Below are 16,670 nucleotides of genomic sequence, written 5' to 3'. Positions count from 1 at the left end.
GTTATGACGTGTTTTGGGCGTTCAACTCCGGATCATGACGTTTTTTCTGGCGTTTAACTCCAGACAGCAGCATGTACTTGGCGTTCAACGCCAAGTTACGTCGTCTATCTTCGCGCAAAGTATGGACTATTATATATTGTTGGAAAGCCCTGGATATCTACCTTCCAACGTCGTTGAGAGCGCGTCAATTGGACCCCTGTAGCTCCAAAAAATCCATTCCGAGTGCAGGGAGGTCAGGATCCAACAGCATCAGCAGTCCTTTTTCAGCCTAACTCAGATTTTTGCTCAACTCCCTCAATTTCAGCCAGAAATTACCTGAAATCACAGAAAAACACACAAACTCATAGTAAAGTCCAGAAATATGATTTTTGCCTAAAAACTAATAATATTCTACTAAAAACTAATTAAAACATACTAAAATCTACATGAAATTACCCCCGAAAAGCGTATAAAATATCCGCTCATCAACAAGCAAATCTCTAAGTTTGGTGTGTTTATCCGTGATCACTAAACCAATACCCACTAAGATCATGGCTCCTAAGGGAAAACAAACCACTCCAAGAGGCAAGAAAGAGAATATTCCAAAACCACTTTAGAATCAAGGGAAGTTCTTAACCAAAGAACATTCAAACCATTACTACAAAATAATGGGTCTAAGGTCAGTGATTTCGGAAGTTAAATTTGATCTGAAAGAAGACGAATATCCGGATATCCAAGAGCAAATTCGAAACAGGAGCTGGAAAATCCTAGCTAATCCTGAAACAAATGTGGGAAGAAACATGGTTCAGGAATTCTACTCTAATCTATGGCAAACAGACAGGCAGAGAATAGCTGGAACCACCTTCTATGACTATCGAACTCTGGTCAGAGGGAAGATTGTTCACCTCCACCCTGATAAAATAAGAGAGATCTTCAAGCTACCTCAACTAAAAGATGACCTAGACTCCTTTAATAGGAGAATGATGAGAAAAAATAAGGGCTTGGATGAAATTCTAGAGGACATATGCCTCCCTGGAACCAAGTGGACAACCAACACAAAGGGTGTCCCAAACCAACTCAAGAGAGGAGATCTCAAATCAGTTGTCAGAGGCTGGCTGTACTTCATTGGGCGTTCTATACTGCCCACTAGCAACCGCTCTGAAGTCACTATCAAAAGAGCAGTAATGATCCATTGCATTATGTTGGGAAAAGAAGTGGAAGTTCATCAGCTGATCTCTTGTGAACTTTACACAATTGCAAACAAGAACTTCAAAGATGCCAAATTGGTTTATCCAAGCTTAATCTCTATGCTATGTAAAGATGCTGGGGTAAAGATAGGAGTAAATGAGTATATCTTAGTTGAGCAACCAATCACCAAAAAGTCAATGGAAGGACAACAAGTGCAGGACGACCCCATCAAGAGGAAAGCATAGGAGTTCCTCTCGGAAATCCCTCAAATTGAATACTGGGAGCGTCTTGAAGCATCTGTCACCAAGTTGCAAGAAGCTATGGACCAACTAAAGGAAGAACAAAAAAATCAAAGTAGCATGCTTTGCAAACTGCTTGGGGAACAAGAAGAACAAAGGCGTGAACTTAAGGAACTTAAGCGTCAGAAGCTATCTCTTGAAGGGCCAAGCACCCCACAGACTAAAGGAGCATCCACCTCCCAAAATAAAGGTTGTTGAGTCCTAATCTTAGCCTTAACTCTGTGATAATTGTTCTTATTAGGAATTTACCTTAGAAGTTACATATGAGTAGTAGTAATTAGCATATCTATTTTGATTTTATCTCTAATTAAGCTATAATTTATTTTTCTCATCATCATCAAACATGAATAAAATAGAGAATAAAGGAGGCAATTTATTTCGAAATAAGGAAAATTCTAATTATTTATATGTGGTGGCAATACTTTTTGTCTTCTGAATGAATGCCTGAACAGTGCATATTTTTTATATTGAATTTTATGAATGTTAACATTGTTGGCTCTTGAAAGAATGATGAACAAGAGAAATGTTATTGATGATCTGAAAAATCATGAAATTAACTCTTGAAGCAAGAAAAAGTAGTGAAAGAAAAAGAGAAGGAGTAGCAGAAAAAGCCAATAGCTCTTTAAACCAAAAGGCAAGGGCAAAAAGGATCCAAGGCTTTGAGCATCAATGGAAAGGAGGGCCTAAAGGAATAAAATCCTGGCCTAAGCGGCTAAATCAAGCTGTCCCTAACCATGTGCTTGTGTCATGAAGGTCCAGGTAAAAAGCTTGAGACTGAGTGGTTAAAGTCGTGATCCAAAGCAAAAGAGTGTGATTAAGAACTCTGGACACCTCTAATTGGAGACTTTAGCAAAGCTAAGTCACAATCTGGAAAGGTTCACCAAGTTATGTGTCTGTGGCATTTATGTATCCGGTGGTAATACTGGAAAACAAAGTGCTTAGGGCCACGACCAAGACTCATAAAGTAGTTGTGTTCAAGAATCAACATACTAAACTAGGAGAATTAATAATACTATCTGAATTCTGAGTTCTTATGGATGCCAATCATTCTGAAGTTCAAAGGATAAAGTGAGATGCCAAAACTGTTCGGAAGCAAAAAGCTACTAGTCCCACTCATCTAATTAGAATCTGAGCTTCACTTAAAACTCTGAGATATTATTGCTTCTTGATTTCTTTTTATCCCATTTTATTTATTTAGTTGCTTGGGGACAAGCAACAGTTTAATTTTGGTGTTGTGATGAGCGGATATTTTATACGCTTTTTGGGGGTAATTTCATGTAGTTTTTAGTATGTTTTAGTTAGCCTTTAGTATATTTTTATTAGTTTTTAGGCAAAATTTATATTTCTGGACTTTACTATGAGTTTGTGTATTTTTCTGTGATTTCAGGTATTTTCTGGCTGAAAATGAGGGAGCTGAGTAAAAATCTGATTCAGACTGAAAAAGGACTGCTGATGTTGTTGGATTCTGACCTCCCTGCACTCGGAATTTTTTGGAGCTACATGAGTTCAATTGGCACGCTCTCAATTTGGTTGGAAAGTAGACATCCAGGTCTTTCTAGCAATATATAATAGTCCATACTTTGCTCAAAGATAAACGACGTAAACTGGCGTTTAACGCCAGTTCCATGTTCCATTCTGGCGTTAAACGCTAGAAACAGGTTGCAATGTGGAGTTAAACGCTCAAAACAGGTTACAACCTGATGTTTAACTCCAGAAACAGCCCAGGCACGTGAAAAGCTCAAGTCTCAGCCCCAGCACACACCAAGTGGGCCCCAGAAGTGGATTTCTGCACTATCTATCTCAGTTTACTCATTTTCTGTAAACCTAAATTACTAGTTTAGTATTTAAACAACTTTTAGAGATTTATTTTGTACCTTGATGAGCGGATAATTTGTACGCTTTTTGGCATTGTTTTTAGTATGTTTTTAGTATGATCTAGTTAGTTTTTAGTATATTTTTATTAGTTTTTAGTTAAAATTCACTTTTCTGGACTTTACAATGAGTTTGTGTGTTTTTCTGTGATTTCAGGTATTTTCTGGCTGAAATTGAGGGACCTGAGCAAAAATCTGATTTAGAGACTAAAAAGGACTGCAGATGCTGTTGGATTCTGACCTCCCTGCACTCGAAGTGGATTTTCTGGAGCTACAGAAGCCCAATTGGCGCGCTCTCAACGGCGTTGGAAAGTAGACATCCTGGGCTTTCCAGCAATATATGATAGTCCATACTTTGCCCAAGATTTGATGGCCCAAACCGGCGTTCAAAGTCACCCTCAGAAATCCCAGCGTTAAACGCCGGAACTGGCACCAAAATGGGAGTTAAACGCCCAAACTGGCACTAAAGCTGGCGTTTAACTCCAAGAGGAGTCTTTACACGAAAATGCTTCATTGCTCAGCCCAAGCACACACCAAGTGGGCCCGGAAGAGGATTTTTATGTCATTTACTCATTTCTGTATCCGTTCTACCTTCGACTGGGTGAATATCTCTTGGATTCCTGATACACGATGCATGGTTGATCGCCTGACAACCGAGTGCTCGCCTGACAACCGAGCCAGCCATTCCGTGAGATCAGAGTCTTCGTGGTATAGGCTAGAACTGATGGCGGCATTCAAGAGAATCCGGAAGGTCTAACCTTGTCTGTGGTATTGTGAGTAGGATTCAATGACTGAATGACTGTGACGTGCTTCAAACTCCTGAGGGCGGGGCGTTAGTGACAGACGCAAAAGAATCACTGGATTCTTTTCCGGCCTGATCGAGAACCAACAGATGGATAGTCGTGCCGTGACAGGGTGCGTTGAACATTTCCACTGAGAGGATGGGAGGTAGCCACTAACAACGGTGAAACCCTTGCTTAAGCTTGCCATGGAAAGGAGTAAGAAGGATTGGATGAAGACAGTAGGAAAGCAGAGAGACGGAAGGGAAGGCATCTTCATACGCTTATCTGAAATTCTACACTTGCTGGTTAGTTGTGCGAAGTTGTGTTTATGCCATGGTATTGAACACCAAGTTTTTGGATTCATTACCGGGGATTATTTGAGTTGTGAAAAGTATTGATCACAATTTCGCGCTACTATACCTCATGACATTTTAGATCGAAAATTTATACTCTTTGATGGCATGAGTCTCTAAACTCCATTGTTGGGGTGAGGAGCTCTGCTGTGTCTCGATGGATTAATGCAATTATTTCTGTTTTCTATTCAAACACGCTTGTTTCTATCTAAGATATTCATTCGCACTTCAATATGATGAATGTGATGATCCATGACACTCATCACCATTCTCAACCTATGAACGTGTGCCTGACAACCACCTCCATTCTATATTAGATTGAATGAGTATCTCTTGGATTCCTTAATCAGAATCTTCGTGGTATAAGCTAGAATCCATTGGCAGCATTCTTGAGAATACGGAAAGTCTAAACCTTGTCTGTGGTATTCCGAGTAGGATTCAGGGATTGAATGACTGTGACGAGCTTCAAACTCACAAGGGTTGGGCGTAGTGACAGACGCAAAAGGATCAATGGATCCTATTCCAGCATGAGTGAGAACCGACAGATGATTAGTCGTGCGGTGACAATGCACCTGGACCATTTTCACTGAGAGGACGGATGGTAGCCATTGACAATGGTGATCCACCAACACACAGCTTGCCATAGGAGGAACCTTGCGTGCGTGAAGAAGAAGACAGGGAGAAAGCAGAGATTCAGAAGACAAAGCATCTCCAAAACTCCAACATATTCTCCATTACTGCATAACAAGTATTATTTAATCCATGCTCTCTTGTTCATTTGCAAGTCAACTGATAATTATAATTAATATCCTAACTAAGAGTTACAAGATAACCATAGCTTGCTTCAAGCCAACAATCTCCGTGGGATCGACCCTTACTCACGTAAGGTATTACTTGGACGACCCAGTGCACTTGCTGGTTAGTGGTATGAATTGTGAAAAGTGTGATTTACAATTTCGTGCACCACACAACATAATTCAACTAGAGTATTTCTGTCATACTACGTACAAGGTGTGTATGTTTAAATATGAATAGTATGACCTAAGTTTGCGATAAGAAACATGAAAGCACAAGGACTACGATATCACTGAAGTTAATGTAACCAGGAAATATAGGCACTACGATCCTTTTATTCTACCTCAAAATGCACAGCAGGTATACTATTTGTATTATCCGGGTTCATACAAGTCTAGTTAGGTGGTTGTGGTTAAGACTAAGATAAGAGGCCACATCGATTTTGATGATAGGACATAGGGTCAGGAACCTTACCAGATTGATGACCCAACTCCTTCGAAAACAGTGGTTGATACTAGTGAGCCGATCACCCTTATGTCAACTATTATGGATGATGACATCATTGACCTTGGAATAGATGCCAACTCACTACCACCAAAGGACGACGATCTTCAAGAAGAAGACGGGATCGATGATGATGAAGAAAATGGAGATGAGTTCGATGATCAGAAAACTACCTCGAAAGAGGAGGATCGTGAACCAGAGAAAGAAGATGATGAATCTGAATATAGTTAATGTAAATATAGTTCTATCTTATGTATTTCTTTACCAAACTTTGAGAAGAATGTAATATAATTAGCATTATTTTAGATATTTCGATTACCATCATTCCGTAATTTTAATTTATATATATGAAATTTCACATCAGACCATCATTCCGTAATTTTAATTTATATATATGAAATTTCACATCAGATTTAAAGCACTGTTTCAATTATTAATTATCGGGGTACATGATACATAGACAAAAAAGATTATTAAAAAAACATCTATTGTTAGAATTACCGTTGAAATATATCGACGATAACAGCCCAGCTAATTTTCCAAAAAAATTTAGAAAAATTATTATCATCAGATGTACCCTCGGATTAATCCGACGGTAAGGTGGCGAGAAGCTGTTCTTTGGCGCCAATGTTATCGTCGGTAACTTGCAACATATTTCTTTTCTTTGAAATCCATATTCTGCTGCTAAATCTAACGCAGATTATCGCTAGATGAATAAATTCAACAGTAATTTGTTTCTGGCGAGGTTTATTCTATTGGATAAGTTTCAACAGTAAACTATTTATTGTCGTATTTGATTCGTTTTTTTTAAGGTAAATTTAATGGTATTCATCGTTTTTCTTGTAGCATTTGTATACAGTACAAAAATTTATCCATAACACATAAATCTTTACACATAAATTTTTGCTACAAAACATATTTTGCTAGTTGGGTGAGTCATTAATGTTACGATCACGTAATTTTTCAAAAAATTGTGTTATACACTAAAATTTTTGTATTACACACTAAGATTTTTTTTTGTATGTACTTTATTGGTTGAGTGAATCAATATTTTGGATATATAATCTTTAAAAATTTATTTACTTAGTAATTTTGTTGAACATATATAGAAGAATAAAAAAAAGACAATATCAATGTTGAAAAAAAAATTAAAAAATATGTCTACATACGATAAACATAACTTGGTTGGACTTAGTTTTGACAGCCTAGCATTTTTGTTTAATTATTATAGGTAAGTTAAAAGAAAAAGGAAAATTTTCTAAAAAAATAATAGTAACTAAATGATGACAATGAAATAATACATTATATCTTTTCATATCTGTTCGTCAACAAAGGAAAACATTTTGGGGTTTTGAATAATAAACAAATTGGGAGCTTGAAATTCAATTTAAAAAAGAACTGGGAGTTTAAAATTATTAAGATTTTTTCCATACAAAGCTTGACACAAACTGTGGACAGGTCATGCTCCTCAACAATATCTTGCATGAGCATCCCATAATTAGTGAATGATCCAGCAAAGGAATCAATTTTCAGATAAAGAATCTTATGTAATAATACAAAAATTTATGATAATTGAGTTTCTATGATTGTTTAGTTACCTTTGAAATCGGATTAAAGCCTATATAGATACTGTGAGGATAAGTCTCTTATGGTCACAAAGAAATTAAAACAAACATATTATTGTCATTATTATTCAGCGAATAATGTCCGAGATTTGGTTATCTCTAAAGAATTCACTTCATTATTGCAAGCCTCACTCAACAGAAGTTCATGATCCCAAGACAAGTAGAAGGCAGCACCATAGAAAGGAAAAGACACAAAGCAAAGTCATAGAAGGTTCAAATTCAGAGAAACAACATAGTGGTGGTGATGGTGCAATCCTTGACCCTGTTACACATGAAATTTTCCTTGATGATGCGAGCGAGAAAATTAAGATTAAGACTTGTCTATCTTATTCTTACACTTACATCAATAATACTCGCGAAGATGGTGCTAACAAAGGGTTGGAAGAATCATCAAATAGATCAACAAAAAGAAATATGTCTTCGACGAAAACACGATATGTTGATTGTTACCAATGCAGTGGTTTCCTAAGGCCAAGGGTTTCGATGCACAAAGATTCTAATAGTGTTCCACTAACATCAAAATGTCATCATCATCATCAATGTCGTGACAAACAAAAAAAATGTGTGGAAGGCCACGGTATCGTTGAAAATTCAGGTATTGATCGTCACCGATTTATTTTCTCTTGTTGAAGTAAGCTTGATTCTTTGAGCTTGATTGTTTATTTAGTTACCCTTTTTTAACTTTTTTTCACCATACACATTTATGAAAATAAAATTATGAAAATTTTTTTAGCACATTCATAATCATAAGACAATAAGAGATGATGGATTGAACCATGTATTTCTATTATCAACTCTCGAATTGTACAACAGTCACAACCAAAATTAATGTGCATTTAAAATTATTGCTCTTTGTATACTGTCAACTGCAACTAAGGGTGTTCGTGATGAGGTTTAGATCGGTTTTAAGTTGAAAACTTATCCGATCTGAACACTAATTTTACTTGCGGTGTGGTTTGGATTGAATGAATTTAAAAAAAAAATCCAATCCGATCCGATCCAATTTCAAGCGGTTTGGATTAGATTAGATTTATGGTTTTGTAAATTAAAAAAATTAAATACATATAAAAAGTCTCAATATCAAATTTTAAATAATAAAAAATGACATAACAAGTCTCAATAATATATTAAAAAGCCAACAATAACAATAGTAACAAAAGTATAGGTTAGTTAAAATAAATAAATAAATAATATTTTGAACATGAAATATTTATTAAATAATAATAATACATGAATAATATAAAAATTATAACAAATTGAACATGTTATAAGTATAACTAGTGTATGTTCCCATACCCTGTACGGGATAATACATAAAATTATATAAAAAAATTTATTAAAAAATTAGATAATGTATATAATAATTATTATTATAAATATTTTACAAAGTTATAATTAAAATCAAACTCTCAGAATTTTTAATATTAAAATATTAAAAATAATTAGTATTTGTCTTAATCAATTTAAGTTTGTTAAGTGATCATCTCACTTATCCGCTTAAACAATTATTATGAGTTAGAATCTCGCCTTGTGTATATAGCAATCTATTGACTAACGATAAACCCTTAATAAATGGAGTATCATTAGACTTGGCAGGAGTTTCCGAATATGATACCCGACCCGTCCATACCCGAATGGAGAGGGTAATAACTTGACCCGAGTCGAGGCAGATTTTGCTCATGACAGGACATGGTCGGGTTTAGGGTGTACCCGCCCCGGATATATACATATAAACACTTTTTAGGAATTAGGATTTGCCTCACATCACAGATTCAGTGATTCATAACTTCAATCTATACTCTTTAGCCATGCAAAATAAACTCAGTCATCCTCATCCAAAATCTTTCTTTTCTTGGCTTCTTCACAAAAAATCGCATAACTCCCCTCATCGTTGTTGCTGAGTACATCGCCGCCTACCTCTTCACAACTTCCATCTTTCTTCATAGCCAAGGACGTACCCACATTTAATATAGAGGGGGCATTTACCTCCACAATTTTTTTAAAAATTAATACTTATATAATATATACCACTTATTATATTATATTTGTCTCAAAATAAAATATAAATAGTTCTTTTGTATTTTATATTAAAAAATATTTTGTTAAACTTAACACATAATAATAATTATATTGTTAAATTTGATTTAGTATGAAAAATAAATAAATAAACTAAAAAAATAGTGATAATTAATTTTATTATATTAGTTAATTAATTAATAATTAAATTAAAACATAAATTTTTTAAAAAAATTAAGATAAAAATATATATTATCTATATATTAATATACTGTAATTATTTTTGCTAAAAAATTTATTTATACTATAAAAATTATAATAAGTAGATTTGACAATTAAATATGAGATAATAAATTCTTCCACAGACTCATCACTTAGCTGCTGTTGCTATGAGCTCGGACGTTGTCATTGTAGTTTCATCTGAGACTGTCATCGAATAAAATAGAATTTTTGTTCAAGTTAAAAATAGACATGTATGAGATCATTTTTGCATGTAATTTTTGAATTTTCTCCTCCAAATTTGATCTATGTGGTTGAGTATTTTAGTATGGGATCATCGTGATTTTGTTGCGACACTAATGTGATAAAAGTTTCGGTAATTTCAGTACTAATATATGAGATAGACCAGATTATTAAAGTAATAAAAGAAATAACATTCATATTTACGCGTAAAATTTATAAGAGGTGATTATCTCAGAAAAATATATATATATTTATAACCCAAGTAGAAGACGGTTAGAAAATTATTATTTCTTAATATTTCTTAATATATTTATGGATATATAATACATATATTAATTATAATCACAAATTAAGTAAATTCACATTATAATCTCATTTATGTCATAAATGTTGAATTAAATAAGTTATTATTACTTTTGATTTGGATAAATGAGATTAAAATCATAGATACTATTTAAGTCATTCGTAACTCTTTTCCCACAGTAAAATTGTGATTCAGTCCTATTAGAAATATAGAAGATTTTGGTTAACGAAGATCAAAAAATCACAAAAGTCAAGCTCTCTGATCTCAATCATACTCTCGAATGAAGAGACGCTTTTGCGCTCTTAGTTACATTTTTTATTTAACATGGATGATCTTCAGGTTGAAAAATCCTAAAATTTTCATCTAAAATAAAAATTTTATTCAATCAAATGATAATAAATAATTATATTAAATTAAATTATATTAATGTGATCATTGGATGATAAAAAATGCTAGAAAAATAAATAAATAATATTTTAATAGTATAGAAATATTAAATTGTCATTTTAATTTACTTTTTTAATCAACGATAATAAATATCTTAAATTAATTAAATTTTTACAAAAATATACACCTAAAACTATTTTATTTTTTCAAAAATCTTTTGAAAATACAATGATTGAACGAGAGGTTGACTATTGAGAATTGAATATAATATTTTTAAATTCGTATTTTCAATAAAAAGATGTACTTAGTTCTATCCATCCTAAATAATTCTATATTCACTATTACGTATCTATCTAAATAATTCTAACATTGATACAATATTATTTTAGATGCAAAAAATTTAAAATATATTTATTCTATTTCAAAAATTAACATTCATATTTAACTTAGAATTCCAACAAATATGACAAAAAATTATATTTTTTAGTTAAAAAATTAAAGTAAAATATCTATAAATATATTTTTGTGCTTTAGCTTTAGATTTTTTAAAAAAATTTGGCAAGTTAATAGAATCAAATCATATTTCTATAACATATATAAGAATGTATATTACACATAAATAAAAAAATTATGTATAGTAAGAACAAATACATAAATTAAAATAAAATTTAGAAAAATAAGAACCAATAAAATATTGAAGGATAGAAATATAAATAGAAGAGAAACAAAATTATTAGACGGAAAAGAAATAATTTAATAAATTTTATGTGTATATAAAAGAAGAATAAAAATAAAATATACAGTACCTTATTTAATTTAGCAAGATTTATGGGAATAAACACATAGAATAAGAGAATAAAAAATAATACTAATAAGAAGCTAAACATCTGAACTAATATCAAAAAATAAAAAATAATAAAATAATGATAATCTATCATAATCTTAATCTTTTAATATATTTAATTAATAACAATATAATTAGTCTACCATAATCTTAATCTTTTTAATCTTTAAATAAATTAAAAAATATTACTGAACAAAGTAAATGTCACAATAATTATATTATTAATTAAAAAAAATTAATTTAATCAATTCAAATTTTTATTGAAAATTGACAATTAAAGATCATGAATGAATAAAAATAAATAGGATATAATACATTAAAGAATAATTTTGGTAATATAAATAATAAAATTAAATTATTGTATAAAATTTTTTACTTTTTACCTTATTATGATTGAAGTTAACATTGATGGTAAAAAATTAATTTTAAATAGTTCCAATTTATATTTTAGAACATAATTAAAGCATAATTTATAATTTTTTATTTTGTGATTAATCAACATTTTTTAAAATTTTTGGTTAAGTCTTCTGAATTTTATGATGGATAAATTTTTTTTACAAAACACAAATTTATGATGAATTATTACAATCATAATTAATTAAAAAAATCAAGAAAAAATTATAAAAAATCAAATAAAAGATAAAAAATAGAGTAAATATTTATTTTGAAACTAAATATTTGTTAATTGTGCTAGAAATTCTAAAAATTTGTATCTTATTATATAATCAATTTTGTTACTCACTTTAACTTTATTATTCATTTATTGTATCTAAAAAAGTATATAATGCCACACTTATTTTAAAAAAGATGAAACTCTTCAAATACACAGTATAATATATAATTTAAGAACAATAAAATAAAAATATCTACAATTTTATAATAGTATTTGAAATTTTTAATGACGATAATACAAAGTGTTTAAATTGACCAAATGAATTTAATAGTTATCCTTTGCACATCTTATTTAAATTTGAATTTTAAAATTTAATTTGTATCTTTTTTTCTAATATAAATTATTTTGACAAAAAATAGAGAAAAAAATTTATTTGACCAAAAAAAATATTCTATCAAAAAATTATTATAAGGAGATTTATAATTAGAGAAGAAAAGAATAAAAGTATTAATAATAATTAAGAAAAAAAATGAAGCTTGTATTAAAGAATGTTAGAAAAGAAATAATAAATTTTATATTAATAATAATAATGCCGAGAAATGATGTTGCTGCTTTAGGCTTCTAACCTTCATCTTTAATTTGGCCATCTTTTTTTCTTTTCATTACTTTTTTTTTAAATTATCAAGTCATAAAAAAATAAAGAACAATTCAAGAAAACGAAAACAGCAAAATCAAAAACAGTAAGATCAATAATAACTATACAAATCAAAATATATAGGAGAAAAATAAACTATTATATGATAAAATTAACATGAGTATATTTCATCATTAAATAAACAAAGTTAACACACAACAAAATTACATGTAAAGAGAAAAAAAAGAAAAAAAGTTAAAATATTCAAAGTGATAAAAAGATTATTTTATAAAAGACTATAAAACAATGAACTGCTAGCTAAATTAAATTGTATTTATTATTATTAGAAAGGGTAAGAGAGAGTAGTAGAGAAAAGGTTTGTGCGTATTCAAGTCGTGTAGAATGATACAATATAAAAGGGTATTTATAGGTGCTAAGAGAATTGAAATAATAAAGACGTAATATCATATAATAAATATTCAAATATGTTAAATAATGCTAATTGATTTAATTGATCCTAATTATATTCTAACAATTATATTCAATTAATTGATATACATAATATTAAATTGTGTGATACTTAAATATCTAATCAAATCAATTAGTTGATATAATTAATCCACCGTAATGAATTGTATTTAATGAGTTATAAGAAATAATTCAGGAAACATTCTAAGAAGCATGCCACGTCAATTTTATCATTAAGTGCAAAAATTCGACTTTTTATATAATAGAATAGATAGATATCTCATTATTCGTTATTTTAACTTATCTATTATATATATTTTTTTATATTTACCACTCAATATACTAAAATATAATTTATATCTAGATAGGAATTACATAGATATTTAATTAAAAGAGCATTTATTTTTTTAAAATATAATAATAGTTTTAATTTTTTTTATTTTTCTTTTTACATTTTTTTGTATTTTTTAAATAAAAGATAAGCCTGTCGCAAAATTAGAAAGAGATGGTAGTATTTATTGAAGAGAGAAAAAACAAATATAATTAAAATTTGTACATTCAAAATGTGTTTGAACTTTGAAAAATGAGATGAGATATGAGAACACACAGACACTTGACTTCAATAAATCTATTTACACCATTCAACTCAGTGTTCTTTAACTTTTTGTTTTCTTCTCTTCTATTTTATATGAATTTATCAGTGCCAAACATTCATCACATAGAGTATTTTTTTAATTCTATCCTAATTCATATATTATCTTTGCTAAACAAAATATAAAAGAAAAAAAGATCATAAATAAATTAAAGTTATTATTATTTAAAAAGAAAAGGATTGATTAGTACTTTTGTATTTTAAATTAATTAAGATCTAGATAAAAGATAACGTTAATTTAAAAAAAATTAAAATTAACTCAAACATTGATGTTTAAATTATAAAAAAAATTGATTTTAATATTTTATAAAATATCATACTAGCGGTAATTATAAATATGACGTTACTTAAAATTAAATAAAGTAATAGAAATAAATAAAATAAAAAATAACTTAATCTCGTATAGAATTTACCTATAAAATTCTATACCGAAAAATGAATTTAATTTTAGTATATTAATAATATAAAATATTTTATATAATTATTCAATTCAATTAAATTTATCTATTTAGATCATTATTAAAATAAGTTTAAAATACCAACATACAATTACTTTAAATTAAACAACAATTATCAATACTATATAAGGGACACACTGTTCCACTAAGAGTGATTGCCATAAGAAATAATTTTCCAATTTTCTATACTAATATTGGAAAGTTTATATAATACTATATAATAATATTATCATTATCAATACTATATGATATCAAAATAAAAAAAATTATCGTGCTAATATAATATTATCAATATTATATAAATCATCTTTGTATTTATTTTTCTGTGCGTATATAATATTTAATTAACACATTAAAACATATATAATATTTCGTTAATATATATATAATATAAAGTAATTTACAAATTATTTTATTGAATATTATAAATTAGAGTGATTTATAAATTATTATTAATTCATATATAATGTATATTTAAATGTAATGAATTCAATTAGAATAAACACTAAATTATTTATTTTATTTCAGACTTTATAAAAGAATAAATTAATTAACTAATATAACATACTACAATTAATGTAGTAAAATTAATTAAGTAATTTATATTATAATAAATTATATTGATATTTAAATATTTAATTAAATCAATTAGCTGATATAGTTAAGTCATGGTAATAAATTGTATTGAATGAGTTAAAATAATTAAATCAGAAAATACTCTCCGGAGCATGCCATGTCAGTTTCATCATTAAGTGGAGAAATTCGATTTTTATATAATAGAATAGATCAAGGTTGCGAGAACCGGACCGGTCAATAAATCGGTGAGATGACTGGTTCACTGATTCACTGGTTCAACCGGGGTTCAACCGGAGTTCAACCGGTTTAATTAAATATTAAATAAAATTATCAAAAATTTAATATATAATTTTAAATATTTAAATTTCAATAAAATTTAGCCTAACAAAAAATAAAATTTAAAATTTAAAATTTCAATTTATAACCTAAAAATCAAAACTAACAAACAACTCAGTAATAACCACTAACACCATTGAATTTGCAAACATAATCAAAATTTAAATTTGGAACAAACATAATCATAATCTGAAACAAACAAACTATGAAATCAAATTACAGTAACCAATTAAAAATAAAACAAAAACATAATTTAAAATTTACAAACATAGAATCACAAAAACCTGATTAATTCATTTAATTAACAAAAAAAAAAGGCTAAAAAGCATAAGACAACAATCAACAGAAATTAGCTGCAGAAGACAACAATGAAAATATAACAATTAACCTAGACAAACAAGCAACAATCAACATAATCAAATCGCAAAAAACAGCAATTAATTCCCAAAAATAAAAACTAAAGCAGGGTAGGGATCTGCTTACAAACTCAGACATTCATAAACTCAAGCTAAGCAAAAATTAGCAAACTCAGAATAAGAAATCAGAAACCAAATAAAAGTACAAATACAAGCAAAATTAAATTGAAGACTGACAGCGGCGAAGGAGGAATCCAAGTGACGGTGATGGAAGAGGGGAAGTGAGCTCGGGCTTAGAGGGGATTGAAGACAGGCTTGACGTGTGAGAGAGAACCTGGAGAAAGTGACCTCATCAAGAAACTTAGCAGAAAAAGAGAGAACCTGGAGAAATTAGGGAAGAAGCTCGACTGCTCAAGCGTTCCACAGAGTTGAAAGAAAGGTCCCGGTGAGAGGAGGTAAGGGCTGAGCAGTGGAACAGAGGTGACGATGGAGAGACATTCGCGGTGAGAGTGAGACGAGACGCGACGGCGGGGAGAAGAGCTCCGCAACGGCCGAGCAATGGAACAGAGGTGACGACGGAGAGACGCTCGCTGTGAGAGTGAGACGAGACGCAACGGCGAGGAGAAGAGCTCTGCGACGGCGAGGAGAAGAGCTCTGCGACAGCGAGGAGAAGAGCTCTGCTGGCGATAACGCTGCCGCTGGTTGTTGCTGTTGAAGTGTTGAAGATTGAATTTGGGGCTGGGCTTCATTGCTTCTGATTTAGGGTTAAATGGGTTAAATAGGGTTGAGATTGAGAGAGAGAGAATCCGTTTCCTTTATATTAAAAGAAAAAACTAAATGGGTAAAACGGCGTCGTTTGGGAGGAGTAGTGAGATAAGAAAAACCGCAAAAAACCGACCGGTCTAAACAGTTCACCGGTTAACCGCCGGTTTAACCGATTTTTTGCTAGCCGGTTTTTGAGCCTAACCGGACCAGCCTAGTGACCAGTTTCCAGTTAATCCGGTTGAACCGGCTGGTCCGGTTCGGTTTTCAGAACAATGGAATAGATAGAATAGATTGTAAATATAATAATATTATAGCAAAATTGGATTGGATCAGTTATGAAAAGTAGATCCGAAATTCGATCCGATTCAACAGTTTATAAAAAATAGAATCCAATCAAATCCGA

General features: G+C 30.3%; 1 protein-coding gene across 1 annotated transcript; it reads right to left on the bottom strand.

The window, feature by feature from the left end:
• Nucleotides 1–14,933: 14,933 nt before the first annotated feature.
• On the bottom strand, nt 14,934–16,278 carry LOC127745787 (uncharacterized). Its single transcript, XM_052259611.1, has 2 exons — nt 15,884–16,278; nt 14,934–15,836 (listed from the first exon to the last, which is right to left on the bottom strand). Exons 1-2 carry the CDS (start codon nt 16,249–16,251, stop codon nt 15,650–15,652), a joined length of 555 nt encoding a protein of 184 aa, XP_052115571.1. The 5' UTR covers nt 16,252–16,278; the 3' UTR covers nt 14,934–15,649.
• Between the last annotated feature and the right edge of the window lie 392 nt (nt 16,279–16,670).

This window comes from Arachis duranensis, chromosome 3 (assembly GCF_000817695.3).
Source record: "Arachis duranensis cultivar V14167 chromosome 3, aradu.V14167.gnm2.J7QH, whole genome shotgun sequence".
Lineage (NCBI taxonomy): Eukaryota > Viridiplantae > Streptophyta > Magnoliopsida > Fabales > Fabaceae > Arachis > Arachis duranensis.
Note: the sequence above shows the minus strand (reverse complement) of the source record. Positions and strands in the feature narration are given on the sequence as shown.

Excerpts from the sequence above, each read along its gene's own strand:
- LOC127745787 (XM_052259611.1), bottom strand. The coding sequence starts at position 16,251 with ATGAAGCCCAGCCCCAAATTCAATCTTCAACACTTCAACAGCAACAAC. Across the intron at positions 15,837-15,883 it reads TTCTTCCCTAATTTCTCCAG|GTTCTCTCTCACACGTCAAG; the intron begins GTTCTCTCTTTT and ends CACTTTCTCCAG.